This window comes from Balaenoptera musculus, chromosome 4 (assembly GCF_009873245.2).
Source record: "Balaenoptera musculus isolate JJ_BM4_2016_0621 chromosome 4, mBalMus1.pri.v3, whole genome shotgun sequence".
In the NCBI taxonomy this organism is placed as follows: domain Eukaryota; kingdom Metazoa; phylum Chordata; class Mammalia; order Artiodactyla; family Balaenopteridae; genus Balaenoptera; species Balaenoptera musculus.
Genome location: NC_045788.1, coordinates 88,898,028 through 88,919,651, shown reverse-complemented (window position 1 = coordinate 88,919,651; position 21,624 = coordinate 88,898,028). Strand labels below are relative to the sequence as shown.

Here is a 21,624-nt window from a genome sequence, read left to right as displayed (position 1 = left end):
TTTTAGTAGCACATGATGTATGTAGCTGGGATATTCTGCTTAGTGCTATAACCTGTTTAGGGAAAGGGCATCCAGAAGTCTAGCTCTTCAGGGGCTCCCCAGTGCCCGCAACCTGGCACACAAGTCACACCTTCCCAATTTGGGGCCGCTGCCTATCATGTTTTTCATTACTTTCCCCTTCCACCCTGCCCTCCCTTCAGCCAGTCATTCTGTAAGTCTGAATTTGGGCATCATTTCTTCCAGGAAACCTGACTTAAATTCCCCCAGTTTCATTTACTGCCCCTCCTAAGAGGCTTTTTGCACCTGATACTTGCCTCTAACATATATTTGTTCATTCATCAATTCCTTCACGCTCAGCACCTGGCCCTATTCGAGGAACTAGGAATACATTATGAATAAGAAAGACAAGGTCCCTGTTTATGAAGTTTCTCTTCTATTAAAGGATGACAGCCATTAAGGGTGATAAGGGCATTTCAGATGGCGATAAGTGGTATAGGGAAAACACAGCAGGTGCTGTAATCTGTGAAGAGAGAAAAGGTGGAGAGGGGTGATGGCAGGGGCTGATTTTAATTAGACAGTCTAAGAAGACCTTCCTGTGGAGCAGACTTCAGAGCTGGTGCCTGAGTGACATGCTAGGGCCAGCAGTAAGAAGACCTGAGGACAGAAGGTTCAAGGCAGAGGGAAGAGCAAATGTCAAGGCCCTAAGGCAGGAACAAGCTTAGGATGTCAGAGGAACAGGGAGTCTGCTGGTGTGAGGGGAATGCAGGCAGAGGCTGAGGATGGGTGGGGTGTGTCCCAGAGCCAGGCAGAGGTCAGATCACAGGCAGACGATGAAAACCAGTTCTATTCTACATGCACTGGGATTTTAAGCAAGAGAGTAAACCAAGTTATGTTTTAAAAGATCATTCTTGCTGTTCCCACACAATAATAAATACGTATTTATACATTTGTCCATCTCACTGGACTATAAGTTCCTTAGCAAAAGGTAGTAGGTTTTCAACATTTTGTCTGCAGAGCTTAGTACAGTGCCCGGCACAAGATACTGCAATACAAGTGCTTGTTGAATGAACAAATGAGTGAATCACTAATTCCTTGAGAGTGAGGGAACAAGATGAAAAACTGTCCCCCCGAGCCATCCTATTGCTCGCGGTTATCCTGTCTGACTCTGTGCTTTTCTATGGTCTCTCTTCGGGACTCTGCATAATTCATGAGAGCAGCTTGTGGAGTTTCAGACCCACCACTGCGAAAGCACCAGAATGTATTACTCTGGGATCCAAGCAGGCTGAAGAGTGTTAAGAATATACGCTCATGCAGGTAACTGGCAGGAACTCATACATGCAGGGGCTGCACAAAATGTTAACAGGGCTGTGGTATAAGACTATGGATTTTTCTTTTCTAAAATTTCTTTACTCTGCTTATATTATTTTTTGAAATATCAGAAACTTAACCCTAGTAGATGGCACAAGAAATGGTAAAATTTCCAAAAGCATGCTTTTTCCTTAGAGCAGGCACACAGCTCCACTGACATTATAAATGAGGCAGATGAATGCCTGCACACTGATGGGAAGGGTGGATGGGGGATGTGACACCTGCTCCCATTATGATTAATCACTTAACTCCACAGACAAAATCTTACTGCAACTTCCCTCATCCTGCCTGTGCCTCTGAAAACAAAAACATACTTACAACGACTTCAGTTTCAACTGTGGGCCCACTTTCTCATGCATTTTGATCAAGCGGTTATTACTGTAAATGAACATCCCAGCTTGGCTTCGGTTTTCTATGTTCACACCAAAGAACAGGGTGAGTGTCCTTGCTTTTTTCAATTCTCTAGCATTACATTTAGAAAGTAAAAAAATAAATTAATAAAAATATACAGTTTACAAACTGTTAATAAACAGACTCAGAAGATAAATATCAAAGGAACTATATACATAAAATATACAGATATTTTGCAAAACTTAGTAAGCACACTCGGTATCTCTGTATGGCCAAGTATTTTGCATAAACATAATAGGCAATAACAATACCAGTCAAACACAAGCATTCTTTGATTCAAAAATGAGTTTGCCAATTTAAATTTACAAGAACTAGAAAGTGCAAAGCAGTTGTGAAATGTTAACTGGTCTAATATGTACATCACAGCATTTTTTGAAAAATGATGATTTGACCATTTTAAAATTTAGGTATTTCTAATTTTCAGCATGTTCTCAAACCTCCAAATATTCTACACAGATTGGAATGTGCCAAAAGATATTCTTTAGTTTTCTCTCTTTTTCCAAATTCAAAGGTAAATCAAAGTTAATTAAGCAAGTTTACAAGGGCAACAGACACTAGCTCCTGTTTTTCTGACTCTGTCTGCTATACTATGTTTTATGTGACTTTTGTATTAAAAGTGTAAAAATAGAAAATGAGACATAGCAGACACGACAGAAACAGTCATAGTAACAGGAGGCTGCTTGGAGCTATGAAAAACACCTGGATGTAAGAACCAGAAAGATGGATGTGACTTCAAATACAAGCTTGTCTTTGTAACAACCATGTGACTATGGATGAGTCGCTTCAACTTTCTGTCTCGTCTGAAAAATGGGAATAATACCTGCCTAGCCACTTGGGATTCCGTGAGGAGTAAAACAGATTATGTTCAGTATAAACCTGGAAGACATCAGGTGCCTGGCAAATGTTATTCTCCTTTCCTAACCAAGAATGGTACCAAATATAATTCTTTCCCTCCACCCATCCTGTAGCTCCTCTCATTCCACAAAAACTGCTTTACTTTTCAAATTCATGATCATGGGCTATTACAACTGACATAATATACTTACTGGACTGATTAAATATATCTATCATTAAAGGACAATGACAAAGTTGTATCAGTCCTTCTATGTGGATATGATATACAGAGTACATCAGACTTTCTGAGGGAGTTACTGACATGAATTAATATATTATGTATTTTTAAATGCATATACATGTAGGGTTAAATATATATGAATCAAAGTTTTTCTCAAAAATATCTACTCTATAATTAGGTTCCCGTTGTTTAACTAAATAGAATACTGACTTTGTAAGGGACCCCAAAACAGAGTATTGGAGGGTATGACATAATCACTCTGCGATAGTAAATGGCCTACTGATTGTCTTCAAATGTAAAAAAAAAGCATTTTGCTACAAAAATAAGTTCACACCAACTGGCATTATTGTAACAGGATGGTCACCTTTCATGCCTATCATTGTGGTGACAAAAAAGTCATCAACCAGCTTTTTCTTTCTGAAGGCTTTAAAGAGGCCTTTGCTTTTCATTGAAGATTTCTATGACATTTACTTTATATTTATTTTGATAAATGCATAATTAACATTTCAAATTTGTTTTGAAGAAAGTTATGGTTATATAGCACATCACGGTTCACACACACCAAAAAATGCTGAAAACTAGTAACACTTCCCTAAAAATTTGTTTCTCAAAGTTATCGCAGCTTCCAAAGTCTGACTTTACTTGGACAACAGTGAATATTTTCAATTTAACTTGCTTAACACCTGAACTGGACATCAAGTCAACCTTACCAATGTAAACAATGGTTTTGTAATATAGGCTTGGTATTTTAATTTTAACCGTATATAAGTGATAATTTTACTTGAAGCATACTCTATCTTAAATTGTAAGCAGTACTAGAAGAGGGAAGGAACTGGGACCAACCCTCCAGAGTTTAAATGGCAAAGGACACAGGGAAAGTGAAGTTGTCAGCTGGACCCCTGGACAGTTCTCTTCTTCATCTAATCAAACACTGAACTAATTTTTCACTCTGTATTGAGAAGTTTTAACATATATGTACATGAAAATATATACTTTATAAATACTTTCCATTGATTACGTTGGTTGGGGGATTTTTACCATATTATGCTTAATATCATAAGATGTCACAAGCTAAGGAAGAGAAACTGTCATAATAATCACCAAATCTGCCTACTCAGAAATCAGAATTTGTTTTAATATAGTACAGAGGATTCTAGCAAACAGAAAATCTTATGTCTTACCTCCGTTTCTCTTGAAGAATCTTCTGCTTTGCTTTTACATCTTCCAAAGCTTTCTGTAATACATCCTGGAGAAGTACATTTGGTTAGGAGAGCACATAATGCCATTAAATAATTGAGAGCTGAGTTGATATTTATTATCTAAAGGTTTCACAAGGGTAATAGTGATAGGTCACATTGCCTAATGCAATTCTACAATAGCAGATACTCAATAAATACTTGATAAATGATTAAGTTCCAATAGCTAAGAAGACAAACCAAATCCAAGCCCACAGTTCTCTCTTTGCACATATCCCAATGTCCTCTCTGTCTTTTAGAGAAAGCGTCACTGCTCCCTGTAATGTCACAGTGGCTTTCACACAAACTATGTGAAAGCTTGGGAATGTCATTCAATGTACCTAGACTCTGGCTTTTGTCTGTGAGAACAGAAAATGCTGAATCATGTGATCCATCACTAAGGCTTCCTTCAGAAAAAAAAAAAATTGTAATTAAAAAATTTTATCAGAGGCCAAAAGAAAATGTCTCCTCTATATCAAGTTCCATATACCCCTAACTAATCCTCCCCAAACTTTCCCTTTATAGGATATCCCATCCCGGGCTTTCTCCCTTTCAGAGTGCCTCAATACCGGTACCCACCTGTCTTTCTTTTCTTCTCTTTTAATTTGCTATACTGGCTCATTCACTACCCTATCTCTGGTATGCTCTCTTTAACCAGGCAGAAAAAAAACAATGCGTTATTATTATTTCACAAATAAGAAGAGACTTTTTTTTTTCACACACACACACTGTATTTTATTTTTACAAGAGATAAATAGACTGACACCAAGCATTGTAAATGGATGACCACAACAAAAGCAACAATGATTGCAATTACCAAACACGAAACACACTCATACTATGTCATAATATTGACATTCAGTCCAGTAATCCTCCACTGAAGAAGAGACTTTTAATGTGCTCCATCCTCTTGATGTGAAAGATGGGCATCTCATTTGATGGATATACCACTGACTGAACCTTATTTTCATGGTCTTTAAAGTAAAAGAAAATGGTAAATGCTTGGTAAGTATTTCACTTCAAATTCAACCACCCAATCGCCTAGAGGAATTTAAGAGGTCAAAAGCCGAGGTCATTCTGCTTAGCTCTCTTCTCTGAGTTAAAGAAACCAGTGTGCATCAGAGCAACAAAGCAAGCTACTCAAAGACATCCCTCCCCTTCCTGTCAATGAACTTAGAGCACAGAGCAAAGAGGCAGCGAGAGGTAACTGGCTAAGGCAAGAAGAAAGCAAGGTCTGACCCGTTAGAAAGAGTCTGTTTCTCTTGTCTCCCAAATACCTACAGCCAAGGAAACTGATTTCTTTAGAGACAAAATAAAGAAAGCTTAAACTCTTCCTTAAAAGTCAACAACAATAAGATAGCTGTACGCTTACCTTAAAAAAATAAGTGAAAAGAAAAAGGTAAAAGAATTTGGGGAAAGTCATGGATAGATTTGGGGAATTAACATGTGCTACTCTTTGATTTCATCCCATATTCATGACCGTTAGATATGAGAGCTCTTTATCAGACACAGCTCTTGAAAGTTTAAGGGCAAATTACAGAAAGAATTCATATACTGAGTGCACAGAAGAGGATGAAGGAAGGGTGAAGTGAAGCATTTTTTTCTCCCTATACCTCCTTATCCCATGCAAGCACGTAAGTATGTCGTGCAATGACTTACTGTGGTAGAAAGCTTGGTACCGTATTTTTGGTAAAAGTTAGCAAACTTACAATACATGTCCTGCTGCAATATTCTTTTTCTCTTAGTTGCTATGCATTATAATTAATAATGATAGTTCTTTATAACCTATCTTACTCATGGGCATATTGCAAGGATTACAGAGAATGTTTATGAACTGTGTGGAGCAACTCATAAGAAAAGAGCTTTGTAAGCTGGAAGCATTGTTATTAATATTCATAATTATAGTACATAATTCTTAGCACTAGAAAGAAGGATTGCTTATTAGTCTTCTCCTTGCTCTCCCTATTTATTTAGGTCCATAGGGAGCTATAATTGGAAGAGATATTTTCAGGGAGACTTGATAGGCTAGTTTTTTCTGCTAGCTTTTCATTATTTTCTCCTTTTCTCTATTACTTTTCCCTTCCTTTTAAAGAAATTAGTTGTGATGATCTTCCCTACCTCTCAATTCACCCCACATTTTGTTCATCTTTGCTCTCAATCTCAGCCTTCCCCCCACTTGCTGAGCTTCCTCCCCTTTCTCTGCACTCATCTAGTCTGTTTACCTGTGTTAAAATTAACAATCTTCTGAGCTTGTTTAAAGGTTTAAGAAGTAAGTGGTAAGAGTCAACTGTGTACAGGAAAAAGCAAATGACCTTGTTCACCATTTAAGAAGACTACTCTATATGTCATACCTTGGCAGGAGAAGACAAAGAAGTTCTGTCAGTGTGGTTTCCTTTGATTTGTGCTTCTTTCAATATGAGTTCAGCTAGAAACAGAAGCAAGATAATTCAATAAAATGAAACCCTTTCAAGCATCTTTAAATGAATATTACATACATATAATATATCCATGACCAGTAAGAATGGCTTACAGATAATAATCTCAGAAAATACTGTATTCCTTCTACAGCTTTCACACATTCCAAGACTAGGTAGCCATACAGGGTCCTCTAAGGCATGACAACTTATAGGGCATATATATATATATATACATACAAATTGAAAAGTCATGACTGAATGTTCGGCTGACTGAAAACTCTCTAAAATCCATGAAATATGGATATAGAGCTACTCCTCACTCCTGGATCATTGGGGAAGGATGGCTTTGTCCTTTTGTGGGAGGAGTGAATGTGTAGAGCATGGCTTCTTAAAGTGGATGCAACACCAGTCTCTAAAATGATCTAACTCTGCATCAGGACAACCCTCATATACATCAATCTAGTTCCAAGTGTGTACTCAGAACTTGAATTACTTTTATAATAATAACATCATATTTAGACAAAACCTAAGATGGAAAACGTGTTATGAAGTTCCTTAGAGGTAGGAATTACATTTGATTACTTGTGTTTATTCCTATAATGCCCAAAGCAGGGTATGTCTCAGAATAACTGCTCAATTAACGTCTGCTGAATAAATTAACAATAATGATGTAGGCCATAGGTAATTACATACCTATCTTTACTGCTTCTTCTGCCTTTTTAACTTCATTTTTAAATGTCCCTTTAAAAGAAGATGCGACGTACAGATACTTTCTGAAATGAAACAAGAAAGAACGTAAGTCAGATTATCATTTTAAAGTTCATAATACAAAAATGTTCTTTAGGAAGACCGTATACTCCAGAGATATGTTATTATTAAGAAAAAGTCATCAAGTAAGCTGCATTCAGCTGGTAAGTCAGCAAAGTTTAGACCTAAGAAAAATTTCTTGCCTTTTAACACTTGGCAATTTTGCTTTAGTAAGGGAACTTCAGGAGAGATACAAGAAAATCTCTGCCCACACAAATGTTCACTTATACATGTAAAATAGGACAATTTTCTTAAAAAGAAAATTTTCTATGTAACTGCTCCATTATCAAAGTTTCTGGTTAATATACCTAGCCCTCTTACCCAGATCATCACTGACACTGGATAAACTGCTTCTCCCAGTCCCTAATTTTGTCTGATACCCATGTAGACTCGGGAGCTTAACATTCTCTGATAACTTCAATGTTTAGAAAGGCAATGTTTAGAAAGGCAGTGAGAGGTAGATGGAGAATTCTAGAACATCTCTTGAAGCCAAAACATTTAAAGACATACAAAAAGAGGCATCTGTGCAGGCAGAGGAGAGAGTCTACATCTATATGCCCAATGGGCCTACGCCAGGCATAGGCAAAATACTGCTCGTGGGCCTAATTAGGCCAGCAGCTTGTTTCTGTTACAGTCTAAGACCTAAGAATGGTTTTTCCATTTTAAAGGATTTTTTTAAAAAAGAAAAAATTAAAATATGCAAAAGAGATAGAATGTGTCCAGATATTTACTCTCAGGCTTTTTCAGAAAAGGTTGGCCAATCCCTGGAATCTAGGCTAATAGCAATGGCTTTTGAATAATAGTTTGATCTAGCATTGCTTTTCCATGCTCTGACTTTTAAACAATGTAAGCAGTAATACAAATTCTTCACAATACAAACAGGTCACACATAATTTACAATGGTTGTTAGCTGGAGTCTGATTGCTTAAAACTCTTCCATTATCTCAACAGAAGCTGAACAGATATACTCAAGACAGAACATCATCATGATTAATCATTAAGAGTTGCACTACCTGGGCTTCCCTGGTGGCACAGTGGTTAAGAATCCGCCTGCCAGTGCAGGGGACACGGGTTCGAGCCCTGGTCCGGGAAGATCCCACATGCCGCGGAGCAGCTAAGCCCGTGCACCACAACTACTGAGCCTGCGCTCTAGAGCCCACGAGCCACAACTACTGAAGCCAGCGCGCCTAGAGCCCGTGCTCCGCAGCAAGAGAAGCCACCGCAATGAGAAGCCTGCACACTGCAACGAAGAGTAGTCCCCACTCGCCGCAACTAGAGAAAGCCCGCACGCAGCAACGAAGACCCAATGCAGCCAAAAATAAATAATAAATAAATAAATAAATTCATTTTTAAAAAGTTGGACTACCTGGAGCCCTTCTATCTGGGTTAAATGTCTTGGTGTTCCCCTTACTAGTACTGCAAATTACAAAAGACTAGGCAAATTACTTCATTTTCTGTGATTCCATTTCCTTATCTGTAAATGGAGATAAAAACAGTGGCATCTATCTCACAGGGTTGTTATGAGAATTAAAGGTGTTGATACAGCTAAGGAACTTAGAACAATGCTAGTTCATAGTACTTAATACATGTTTTATCTAATAAACACCTTATAAGGTGTGTTTATTAAATGTGTAATTTAGAGGAAATATGTATTTTAGAGGGAAAATACATTGGGAATGAGGAAATAAAATGAGTAGCTGAATGATTTCTTTTTCTTTTAAAAATTTGAAAAATCTGCAGAAGTTTGCCCAATTACCCACATTAAAAAGGCTTAATGTTAAAAAACAAAAACAAAAAACAAAAGAAAGCAAAAAACTTTACTAAATGGCATCCTGCATTCATCTACTGCAATGGTTTAACGAACAATTCAAATTATACTAACTAACTGTGTATCTTTACCTCTGACTTCAATGTTCACTTTCAGAGAAAATTTATAGAGTTAGCACAGGAAAGGAACAGCCATAAAAAGCTAAAGTAAACCATTTTTTTTAGATTCCATATATATGTGTTAGCATATGGTATTTGTTTTTCTCTTTCTGACTTACTTCACTTTGTATGACAGACCCTAGGTCCATCCACCTCACTACAAATAACTCAATTTCGTTTCTTTTTATGGCTGAGTAATATTCCATTGTATATATGAAGAACCTAGGGGCAGGACAGGAATAAAGACGCAGATGTAGAGAACGGACTTGAGGACACAAGGAGGGGGAAGGGTAAGCTGGGATGAAGTGAGAGAGTGGCATGGACTAATATATACACTACCAAATGTAAAATAGATAGCTAGTGGAAAGCTCCTGCATAGCACAGGGAGATCAGCTCGGTGTTTTGTGACCACCTAGAGGGGTGGGATAGGGAGGGTGGGAGGGAGACACAAGAGGGAGGGGATATGGGGATATATGTATACATATAGCTGATTCACTTTGTTATAAAGCAGAAACTAACATACCATTGTAAAGCAATTATACTCCAATAAAGATGTTTTAAAAAAAAAAAACTAAGGTAAGGCAATTCTCAGTTTGTTCCCTTGATTTTCTTTTACAGTAAACATTATTCATTTAAGTCATAACCTAGGTGTATTTCAAATCAGTCTCTAACACATTTAGAGAACAGCAAAACTTAAGTTTTAAAGTAGGAAATCATTGGTCCCTATGTACTGGAATTATCATTTGTTTTTTAAGATCACATAATTAATCTCGTTTGAATCATTTCAATAATTTTTTTTTAAAAAAATCAAAGTGAAATCAAGGAGAAACTGAACAATGAGGTAATCCTTCAAAGATGATATGCATTAAACTACTCAAGCATTTTTATAGACTACGTGTTTACAGCCGTAGAAAGTATAGGTGGCATAAAAGCTGCCAACTATGCATTAGTGCTTAATTTGAAACAACAAAGACCAAAAAATGCTCTCTCGGTGGTTTGCATCATCGAGAAAACCTGGTCCCAGGTGATCTGTACGTCTCAGATGACATTTAAAATTTTACAACTGCTCACAATAATTAAAGAAAGCTAAGAAATATATGTAACTTTGTAAATCCAGTGTCATAAATCTCCCCATTCTCGTAAAAGAAAGAATCTCTGATGAAATCTCCACCTACAATCAGAAGCCCCCATCAGCCTCACAACTATTTTTTCCTACTAGTGGACTCTGGAAGGTACAAATGCCTCAGAGCCAGAGTAATACTTGCTCTGGAGGACAAGGAAGAGAATCCATACAGCTCTGTCTGTTCCTCAGTCCCCGCAACATTCCTTGCAAGGGAACGGTGTCCCCTCTGGAACCAGGCTTCCAGTTTCTCAGTGGTTAGAACTCTTCAAACCCATCTCCCAAACTTTGTGTTTACTTGAACTGCGCCCACCACCAGAGGCTGCGGTCTCTGTCTCCATCTTGTTTCTGCCTCTTTCTGCCCCATTTTAGGTCTCCACTTTTCCTCATACATTTTACCTTCTACCTCCCTACTCTCTTCCATCAGTGAAACTGTATTCAAATATTTTGCTTATGTCTGCTCTCTACCAATTTATTGAATATTTTATTTAATATTTTCTTTCTAAAAGAGCTTAAAAACATAAGGTCAAAGAAAAGTATTGAGGGAAATAAAAATTAAAACAATATAAAAGTTTTGCTTCTTAGAATGGCAAAAATAAAATTAGAAAAGAGCGTTAATAGCAAGTATGGATTTGGAACCACACAAAAGTACACTCTTACACAACTGTTGGTATAAAAATAAACTGGTCTCTACTTCTTGGAGGGTAAGTTAACAGTACCCATCAAAATTAATGGTGTACCTATCTCCTGACACAGAATTTACTTCTGTAATCTGTTGTATAGAAATAATCGCATATGAGCATAAATATACATACGTCCAATGATGCCCTAGCATGACCAGTTTAGTACTGTAACAATGAAAACTCTAAAATCCTAAATATACATCAAAAAATAGTTAAATAAACCGTAGAGTACAATATATTTAACAATGACAGTAAAAAATCTCCAAGAGATCATTTGTAAGTGAAAAAAACAAGTTGCATATAATTTTATATTAAAAAAAAAACTGTGTGTGTGTGTGTGGTTTGTGTGTGTGTAAATGTGTAGAAGACGATCTAGAAGGGTATTTATTAAACTCCAGGCAGAGGTTCTCCTTTGGGATGATTATGGATTGCCAGAGCACAGAATGAACGACAAGTGATAAAGGGGACTTTTAGTTATTTGATCTTCTCCAGCCTCTAAGTCTGTATTGTTTGAATTTTTATTAATTTTACTATCTTAGGAATAAAACAGATCTATATCCCCTAAAGAGAAATAAACCCTTAAAGAGCAATAAAAATATAAAAAATATTGAGTAATTTTTAAGATTTTATGTGGCAGAAGTATAGAGTATAGCATAATACAGCATTTTGAGTAACTATTTTAATCAGAATCACCTACAGAAATTTAAACTTTCATGGGTATTTAATACTCACACTTATAAAATTTGTCCAAAACATGTTGGCTAATATAAAATAAAATATTTTTTTAAATTTTAAGTTGAAAAAACAGACTACAAATAAAGAAAACTAAAGTTCTAAACTTTTAGTTATGCAGAAAAAATTAGCCCAGTTATGAATCACAACTACATTATAGTATTCACAATCATAATTATTTTCTTTTTTAAATTATGAGTCTGCCTGATTAGTCATGCTATAAAATTGTTATAGTCCTTAATTATTCATCAAATCACGTAATGAGGAATGATCAAGCATTTTCTGGCTAGTATAATGTCGACAGCGAGACCTGGGTGTCAGATGGACTTCTCAAACTTAGTATGTCCAGAACGGGTAGAAAGAATCCCATCACCGTTCCTCCTAATCCCCACACCTACACCTCCCCTATCATTCCCAAGTTTTCGCTCAGGGAAAAAACTTAGAAGGCTTTCATGACTCCTCATTTTCTCTTCACCTCACACCCAATCCATCAGCAGGTCTTGTTGGCTCTATCTTTACAATATATCTGTAATCTGAACAGGTCTCATTACTTCCACCACTACCACCCCAGCTCAGGCCACTATAATTTCTCACCTAGAATATACTAACGGTATCCTACCTAATTTCCCTTCCTCCCTTCTTGCCCCATAAAATCAATTCTCTACTGAGCAGCCACAGTAATCTTCTAAAATAAAAAAATTAAGTAACATCATTCCTCTCAAAGTCTTTACATTCTCAATACAACCACCTCTTCTTGCTATGTTGCTCAAGGCCTTATGGGACCTGCCGCCAGCTACCTGGCCTCTTCCCAATCACTGTGCTGTAGCTATACTAGCCTTCCGCCTGCCCCCACCCGCCCCCCACCTTTACCTGGTCTTCTCTTCCCAGAAACATCTTCCCATAAAATTCTTATATGATTGACTATGGTATCCACCCTCCAAGACGTCCTTTAACGGTTCTTACCTCCTGGTGATCATGCCTTTGTGTAGTCCCCTCCCACATTGAATCTAGACTGTGTGACCAAAATAATATGGAGGAAGTGATGGTAGATGACTCTTGAGTCTAGGTTCTAAAAGACCGCTGTTTCTACTTTGTTCTCTTGAACTGCACACGCTGGTGGAAGCCAGTCCCTATACCATGACAAATACTCAGGTGGCCCTGTGTACTGGCCTTGTAGAGAGGAACCAATGGCCAGCCATGTGAGTCAGCCACCCTGGAAGTCTGTCCTCCACCTCCCATCAAGGCACAGCAAGCCCAGCCAAAATCTCTCACCAACTTTATGGGACATCCCCAAATAAACCCACCCTACAAAGACACTCTCAAATTACTGAGCCACAGACACTGAGACATGACACATGGCGACTTTATTATTAAGTCATCTGGGGGTGATTTGTTATGCAGAGATAGATAATACATTCACTTTCTCAGTTTATTCAGCTTTCTGCTCATAAGTTATTTATTTAAAAGTAACTTCTTCGATTTCCTATCTAAAATAGTCATCCACAAAGTGAGAGAGTGGCATGGACATATACACACACCAAATGTAAAATAGATAGCTAGTGGGAAGCAGCCGCATAGCACAGGGAGATCAGCTCGGTGCTTTGTGACCACCTAGAGGGGTGGGATAGGGAGGGTGGGAGGGAGGGAGACGCAAGAGGGAAGAGATATGGGGATATATGTATATGTATAACTGATTCACTTTGTTATAAAGCAGAAACTAACACACCATTGTAAAGCAATTATACTCCAATAAAGATGTTAATAAATAAATAATTAAAAGGCAAATGGTCCTTTAAAAATAAATAAATAAATAAAACAGTCATCCAATACCCCTGTTTCTTGCCCTACTTGTCCACAACTAGTAAATGACAAAATCAAAACTCAGATCCAAGCGTGGCTGATCCAACTATTGCTTTCAACTACTTTACTATATTGAAAGATTAAATGATTTAAGATAATACAAACTCATGAAGGGATACATAAGATGCACAGTTTACAAAAGAGACACTTCTAAAACATTATTAGTCTACATAGGTGGGTGGGATGTGAGAAGTTGGGGAAATCCCCCCAAAATGAAGTGGGGGGAAAATGAAATGTCCCAGAAGCATAGTGTTGCAGAGTATTCAACAGCAGACCATAAACTTAGTGTCCCTGAATAACTTTATAAGGATCATGCCGCTCCTATGAAAGCAGGGGGACTCCAATTCCATACCACTTGGGCTCCTTCCTGCATTACGAGTCCACAGCAAAGCAGTGTTGATGAGGAATGGAGATCTTCAAACAGATACTTTGGCTCCATCACCCTTAAAGAGCTTTCAGAGGTGACCACTCCATGTCCTTCCTTAGTCCTAATGTGCAGAGATTTAATGCCTACATAAATCTGAGAGTTATTTCTCTACTAAACCTAAAGAATTCAAAGCCAAAGAAAATCAGTAACGTCTGTTGCCAAAGATCTAGTAATATAGCCATATATTAGCCTGTCTTAATATATAGATAAACAAGACCCCAAGACTTCTAAAATCTTTAAGTTGAAAAAGACCTTAGAAATCACCTAGCTGAAATACTTTCCCCAATAATATTTCTTTCTACAATCTAGGCTCTTTCAGGGACAAATGTGTCCTCGTCTTAGATGGGAGTGCTTTCCATTGCTTCATTAATCTCGTGCCACACTCACGATTCTGAGTTGCTATACCTCGTGTCATGTGTGTCTGGAGAAACTAAATTTGCCGTCCTAGACATATTGAATTTAGTATTCTGAACGTCAAACCTGCTAACTGGACCAGGGACTGGTGTTCAACCAAAAGAAGCTGTGTAAGTGATCAAACCCTTCTGGTGTGTTTTATCCCCAAACTCTGTCCAATAAGAAAGCTTTGAACTTGTTGGTGGAAAACCCATCCTTAGAGAAGCAAGTACTAAGTACACACAGCAAAGCCAGCTCAGCAGAGCCCAGGTATAACCTGAGCAACACTGGGCTGTTGCTTCAGTTCTCTAGAACATCCCAGTCATGGAAACACTGAGACAAAGGTGACAGCAAGGGTGCTGTATGTTGCCCAACTCCTTGAACTCTTTGAATATCCTTATATTAAACACCAATGGAGGGACTTCCTTGGTGGCACAGTGGTTAAGAGTCCGCCTGCCGATGCTGGGGACACGGGTTCAAGCCCTGGTTGGGGAAGATCCCACATGCCGCGTAGCAACTAGGCCCGTGGGCCACAACTACTGAGCCTGTGCTCTAGAGCCCGCGAGCCACAACTACTGAAGCCCATATGCCACAACTACTGAAGCCCATGTGCCACAACTACTGAAGCTCGCGCGCCTAGAGCCCATGCTCCACAACAAGAAAAGCCACCACAATGAGAAGCCCGTGCACCGCAACGAAGACCCAACTCGGCCAATAAATAAATAAACAAATAAATTTATATAAATAAATAAATAAACAAACACCGATAGAAAAAGGTAATCTGTGTGTCTCTGCCTTGCAAAAACAGCCTAACGCTCTCATGCTGAGCTAGCTCTGTCTTCCACTTCTATCCAGCCATCCAAGTTCTGCCCTCTAGGATTCCAACCATCATACGGCAGCTTTTCACGTTTTCACTCAGGCCCTGTGTCTTCTCTCATCCACGGCATGATGCTCAATTCCACCAACGACCCTCTACCAGATAACCAGATAGTTAATTTATACTGTGAGCTAGGAAGTCCCCTTCCCTCCTAAAGCATCCTCATCTGATCACCCTCCAGACATGGTATAAGCAGGACATGGTTTATTGGTAGTATTACCATCTTGTTCTTTTCTTTATTTTTCTTTCATAATTGAGATTTTATTGGTTGTTTTAAGGATCAGTATACAGACATTTCAATTTGTAAACAATTCTCAATATACGTACCAAAACTCTAAAAAATCATGTAGTTGTGATTCTTTTCTGAACAGTTATTCCAGTGACTTTCCAGCTTAAAATCTGGAGGTATATTTTCCTTCACAGGATATCAAGTACCAATATCTTCAAATATTAATATGCTATTACATCGTAAATCCCACTAATTCACAATTTAATATCATATACACTACCTACTCAAATTGTCAGTCGTTCACAGCACATTAACAGTTACTAGAAGAACTGGACTACCACGACCAAAGATGTTACAAAGTGCACAAAATTCTGCCCAGGAGAGCCAAGATCAAGGGGTGAGTGGTTTCCTTTAGGAAACAATTCTACCAAAAACAACATGGGAAGAGAAGTAATTTAAAGCGTTTAAGACATCAAATGCACAACTGTCTCCAAACTGCCATTTAGTATGCTTTGTATTATAGGATATAAAAGTTACCCCCCATCTGTGGAATGTTAAGCTGACACCCAAGAAAATCAAAGCCTCCCATATTCAATATCCCACTATTTTCTGGTTGTACCAAAAAATAAACAACCAGCAAATGATTTCACCTCTTAAAAAAAAGCATTTACACTTAAAAAATGGGATGAGGTGGGATTCCCTCCCTTTTAAAAATGTTTCTAGAGCTACTAAAAAACTTGCATTTACAAAATAGTGGATAAAAATATTCCTCTGGATTGTACAAGGAGGGAGACTAGGACCAGGTGTGTGATATTAATCAGACTTGGCTTCTTTCCCTCCTGCTTCATCAGAAGCTGGGCTCTCCTCGTTTTTAGCGTCTCCATTTTCTGCAGGGGAGACTTCTTCAGTGTCTTGGTTAGCCACTTCAGCCTGTTTTCCCTTTGCTCCCCTTTTCCCTTCTGTTTGCACTTTTCTGTCTGAAGATTTATCCCTTCCTGCCGCCTTTTTTGGCTTCGTTTCTACTTTTGCAGGAGCCGGTTTCTTCCTTTTGGGCGTCGTCGCGGCGGGGCGGGCGCGGGCCGGGTGCCTCTGCGGGCGCAGCGCCTCCGCGAAGCTGGGCTGCCTCCTCCCGCCGCTCCTCCCGCCGCCCGAGCTGCTGGGACCCGCGGCGGGGCCGGGGGAGAACGCATGGCTACCGCCTTGTGCTGCTCGCTAAGCTCCATAAATATTTTCAGCAACCCTGTCACACTATCAGCTTAGATTAAGCTTGTGGTCAATGAAAACATCTATTTTTTTTCATGTAAATCACTGTCCAAGTCTAGTATATTAACACGATAGATTTTTAAAATCTAAATTCAGGACTGTAGGTTATTTATACTACATTTATCTTTCGTATTTCAACTCTCTCACATCTTGTTCGCATTATGCCTGATATAAGATACTCCTTCTAGTTCAGGGTCAATTATGAATTCCAACATGCCTGGTTTTCACCCAAGCTATTGATAAAAACACTGAACAGAATATGATTAAGGGAGGAAACCAATGACATGACACCAAAAATTCCCCCCTAGTCCCCTTCTGAACTTGTTAGAGACATTGGGGTAAAGGAACTACAGCAACTGTTAAGTCCATCCACACAATTAAAATCCAATCTTCTTTTTTCTGTTTGCTACGAAAATACAGAGAAACGACTGACCATAAAGTATAGGTATGTATTCTTATAAATAATACTTCAGGGTTCATGTCTAGAAGTTTATTGGAGCCTGGGTGGTCAAGTGGACAGAGTATTTAATCATTTTTAATACATTTTACATGCTTCTACTCTGGTCCTATAGGGTCATTCCCAGCTTTTAATTTGTTTCCATACAGCCATTGGAGCTAGAGTGCCTTTTAGGGAAGAAATAAAGTAAGGGTCACCCCACTAGGGGTGAGATAACATGGAGAGAACGCTACATATTTCTTACACAAAACTTTTGCCACCAGAGAAGCTGTGAGAAAACAATATGCAAGTAAATAAGTCAAATGGAGAGAAAGTTAAGCCTAAGGGATAAAGCCATGAAAAATTAAACCTGTCTATACTGTAGATCCCAAAACATATCAGACTTAACAGTTTATCAGAGCCCCATGTAAGTATCAGAGCCTCCTTAAGTATCTTTTAAGGAATAAAATCAATATTTATATTATATCTACTTCCTGGTAAGATATATCTAAGAATATTATACTGAAAGGTGCATTAAAAAATATACTAGGGTGGGAAACAGCCATCACTTGATATAAGTAATTTAGGTAGACGAAATTCAATTTAATAAAATTCCCTCAGAATATAGAGATAAATCCACATTTTCCATTGGCTTAAACCATTTTTTACCCAAACTCACTAAGAGGAATAATTTAATTTGCAAAGATCAGCTATATTGATTGATCCAGGAGACCCTTGGTGCTTCCCAGAAGAATGAGACAGATGAAAAGGAAGTATCACTTTGATATGAATTAGGGAACAGATTTATAGAGTAAGTCTCAGGCTTGGTATACTTCATTTTTCAAAATATGACCTGCAGTAGAATCAGAAATCAAAAGTAAAGCTTTTGAGGAATCCATTCGTGTGTGGTCAGGGCATTCATTTCAGAGATCCACAATTTTTAATATTAATATCAATATGAGTGATTGCAAGGCCCCAGAACAGCAACTACTTATTCGTGGAAATAAGACAACATAACAAATGTGGGTCTGTTATAAAGAATTAGTGTGGTATAGGGGAAGGAGCATGGAATTTGAATTGGTAAAGAATTCGGAGGCAGAAGGTTTGAGTTCCTTTCTAGTTCTGACATTTATTTATTTCTAAATGATGATAAAACATAACCCACAGGATCACTGCAAAAATTAAATAACATAATGTATATCAAAAGGCGTACATATAAACAATGTAAAAGCATTAAATGTTCCTCCCAGTAGATAGTAAACTCCTAAAAACTAGAACTAATCTTATCTTTCTAGCACAATCTCAGACTAACAGAAGGTTTTGATAAATGTTTAGAAAACAAATGAATGACCACCCACACACCACACACCAAAAAAAAAAACTGTTCTCATAGCATGCATAGTTGTGCAAGATAAGTTATATAATATACAAATGTAAGCTTAAAAAAAGCTTATGCTAAAATATAAATGGTAATTAAAATATAAGTGAACCAGATGTATATCTATACATATGTGCATTCTATATATAAAATATACATACACATATATGTATATGACTTAATAGTTCAAATATATTTGAGTAAAAAGAAAATATAAGTGAACAGATTTTTTTAATAGAACCCATTACAATCAAAGCACCTAGGAGTCACTGAAGTAAATAACATATTCCTACTTGGGGGAACCATCTAACTTAGAGTGTTCACTGCAGTATGTTACTATCATGGCCAAATATTTGTTTCATATGATTACTCTTCAGCAAACCTTCCAGAATGCAGTTTGAATTTTATCTGCAATTGTAAAAATCTTACTATCAAATTGTAAAAATCCTACTATCAAATCACTTTAACAATTGGGGTGGGAGGTATGTTACAAATGAAAACTTTATGAAGATAACTGAACAAAAGTGAGTTACCTGGGTCTGTAGAGGCAATAACATAGGTATTTTGTTTTAACTCTTTTGGCCTGAATGAATATTCTCATCCAAGGGTCAAAATACAGAACAGATGTATAGGCTCTGAATGACCATCTCTCTGGAAAACTAGAAAAGAAAATATCAAAGGCCATACTGTAGACAATGTAATAATGACATTATTTGAGAAGAAAAAATAAGACTACCAAGTCATAATGGTTACTACTAGCAGCTTCAGGAACTTTTTTCTAAACCTAATGACACAACAAATACCAGCAAATCCTGCAACACTCACACACCCCTAAATACAAGGGCTTCTGTGAATAACCTACACATTGATTAGAACTGAACTCTGGTTGGCAACTAGCTGATTCAAAATAGACTTACATCAGCAATAGAAAAGATACTTTTCATTTAGGCTATCAGCCCAGGACAAAACTGCATCAACAAAACAATCCCCCTGCTCAAACATAACAAAATGAATCTAGGCCCACATGAATGAAATACATTTCCATGAAGTTACTGCAAACAGAGAAATACAATAAAATGTTTCATTTGCTTTGAAAATTATGAACAAGAAGCATAAAACTTCATTCTGTAAGTGCAATTAAGTGTTAAAATAAGTATTAATGGCCAGCTGAGGGGAGGAGTCTGATAACATGATAAGTGAAAAAGAAAAGAGAAAAATAAAGGGTGGAAAGGCAATAAAATGGGAACAGAAACAACATAAATAGCCTATGAAGGAAACTACCCTTGTAAAACTGCACATTGTTGAGAAGTCGCTGTGTTGCTGTATACCAACAACTCCAGGGACCTTCTATATTAAAGTCTACTTGTGAACTGTAAATCCTCTCCAATTAGACAAGAAATAAAGATCAAAAACAGGCCCAGCCATGCTTAAGAAGCAGTGCTCTTCATCTACTGGGTCCTAGAAAAGTCTACAAGGGAAGGGCTACAAGGCACAGATAGAAAGCAGGGAGCAGTAAACCTATCATTTTTACAATCCTACCTCAGTCCAGAGGGAGACAAGCTGGTGGAAAGGAAATATAAATCCTGTTGGGGAGTGGCTGCTCAGTGGGGTCACATTACTGGCTGTTACTCAGTAAGAAAGAACCGAGCTCCAAGGAATTTACAAAAATGAAGACGAAATCCATAGGCAGTCCAAGGATTTCCTGGTTGGTTATAAGTTCCTCCAGGCAGGATCTGAAGCTCATTATGAAGTCAGGAATTTCTATTAGTTGTTTAAAAAGAAAGCCTTCCATAGAATTTCCCAATATAAATTATATAAAAGTATCTAGTCCATGGCTATTACTCCATAAATACAAGTGCAGCTTCAATGTGACACGAAAGGCTATCTGCATGACTACAGTAATGTAGTCAATTATTAGTATACCAGAAGCTGCACAATCAAGTAAGTCCTCCCCTGTTAAGAGGAAAAAAAAAAAAGTCACCTTGGGACACTATAAAAATTCTGAGGACTTCTGCCATTATTCAAACCCTTTCTGGATCTCCTGATTTGAAATTGCCCTTACAGCTAGAAGCTCCTTCTTTTCACTCTCCTCAAAGCTAACACTTCTTTGTCATTTGAAGGTAAAAGTCAAAAGTAATTCAGAGACAAGTTTGAGAATTTGAGAAATTTGGTGAGAGATCCAACTGGGTTAGACAAGTTTTGGTTAAAAAAAATATTATACAAATATAAAATAAGGACACTAATATGTCTACCTCTTAATAGGTTACTTCTTTACTCATTCAATTAATATTTATAGGTAAATATTCATAGCATGTGTGCTGGGGATCCTCAAGACCTCCCTTATGTGAGGAAGATGCGCTAGAAGGTCTCATGGGACTTAGCATGTAATTGTATTCATGGCTAAGCTTTATCATGGTGATGTAGTAAGGATATACAATGGCTCCTCTGGGAAAGATAGGTGGTGTCTGGAGGAATCCTCGTGTGGCTTTCTTATGTTCTCCCCCTCTCATGAAGGATCACACAGAGAATACTCTTTCCCCAGCTATGAAAATGTAGCAACGTGTGTGTGATGCTTCTGCCTCAGGAAGCCCATTAGAGACTCTGGGCCCTCAAGACTTTTTCATCGTTGTTTGTTCTTTGTTTCTGTTTTTGTTTTTGTTTTTTTACTGGGGCTGGTCATATAAACAACCTCTGCCTAGCATGTATAAAAATTCCAGAGTTCCAGAAGAAAAGTAGATTTTCAGCATATATCATGTTATTTGCACAGTGAGCCACCCTCATCTGTTACAGAAAGTTTTATATCAGTGAGGGGAACTGTTTACCAGCCAAGTTCCCAGAAGCCAGCCAAGGGCCAACCTTGCAAGCAAGACTTCTAGCATTAACCCTTTTCTACACACACACCTACTTTTGAAAGTTCCCATTTACTTGTGACAAACAGAACAGCAATACTTCTTATGCTATTATCATGTCAGTGATAGAAAGACAAA

General features: G+C 37.8%; 1 protein-coding gene across 1 annotated transcript in view; it reads right to left on the bottom strand.

Annotated features, from left to right (window-relative positions):
* MORC1 (MORC family CW-type zinc finger 1) overlaps positions 1-21,624 on the bottom strand; it is a 239,008-nt gene that overhangs the window by 102,918 nt on the left and 114,466 nt on the right. Inside the window, 5 exon segments of the mRNA XM_036849689.1 lie at positions 1,687-1,830; positions 4,036-4,100; positions 6,441-6,514; positions 7,200-7,279; positions 19,171-19,296. Of these exon segments, the coding sequence (XP_036705584.1) occupies positions 1,687-1,830; positions 4,036-4,100; positions 6,441-6,514; positions 7,200-7,279; positions 19,171-19,296 (489 nt within the window).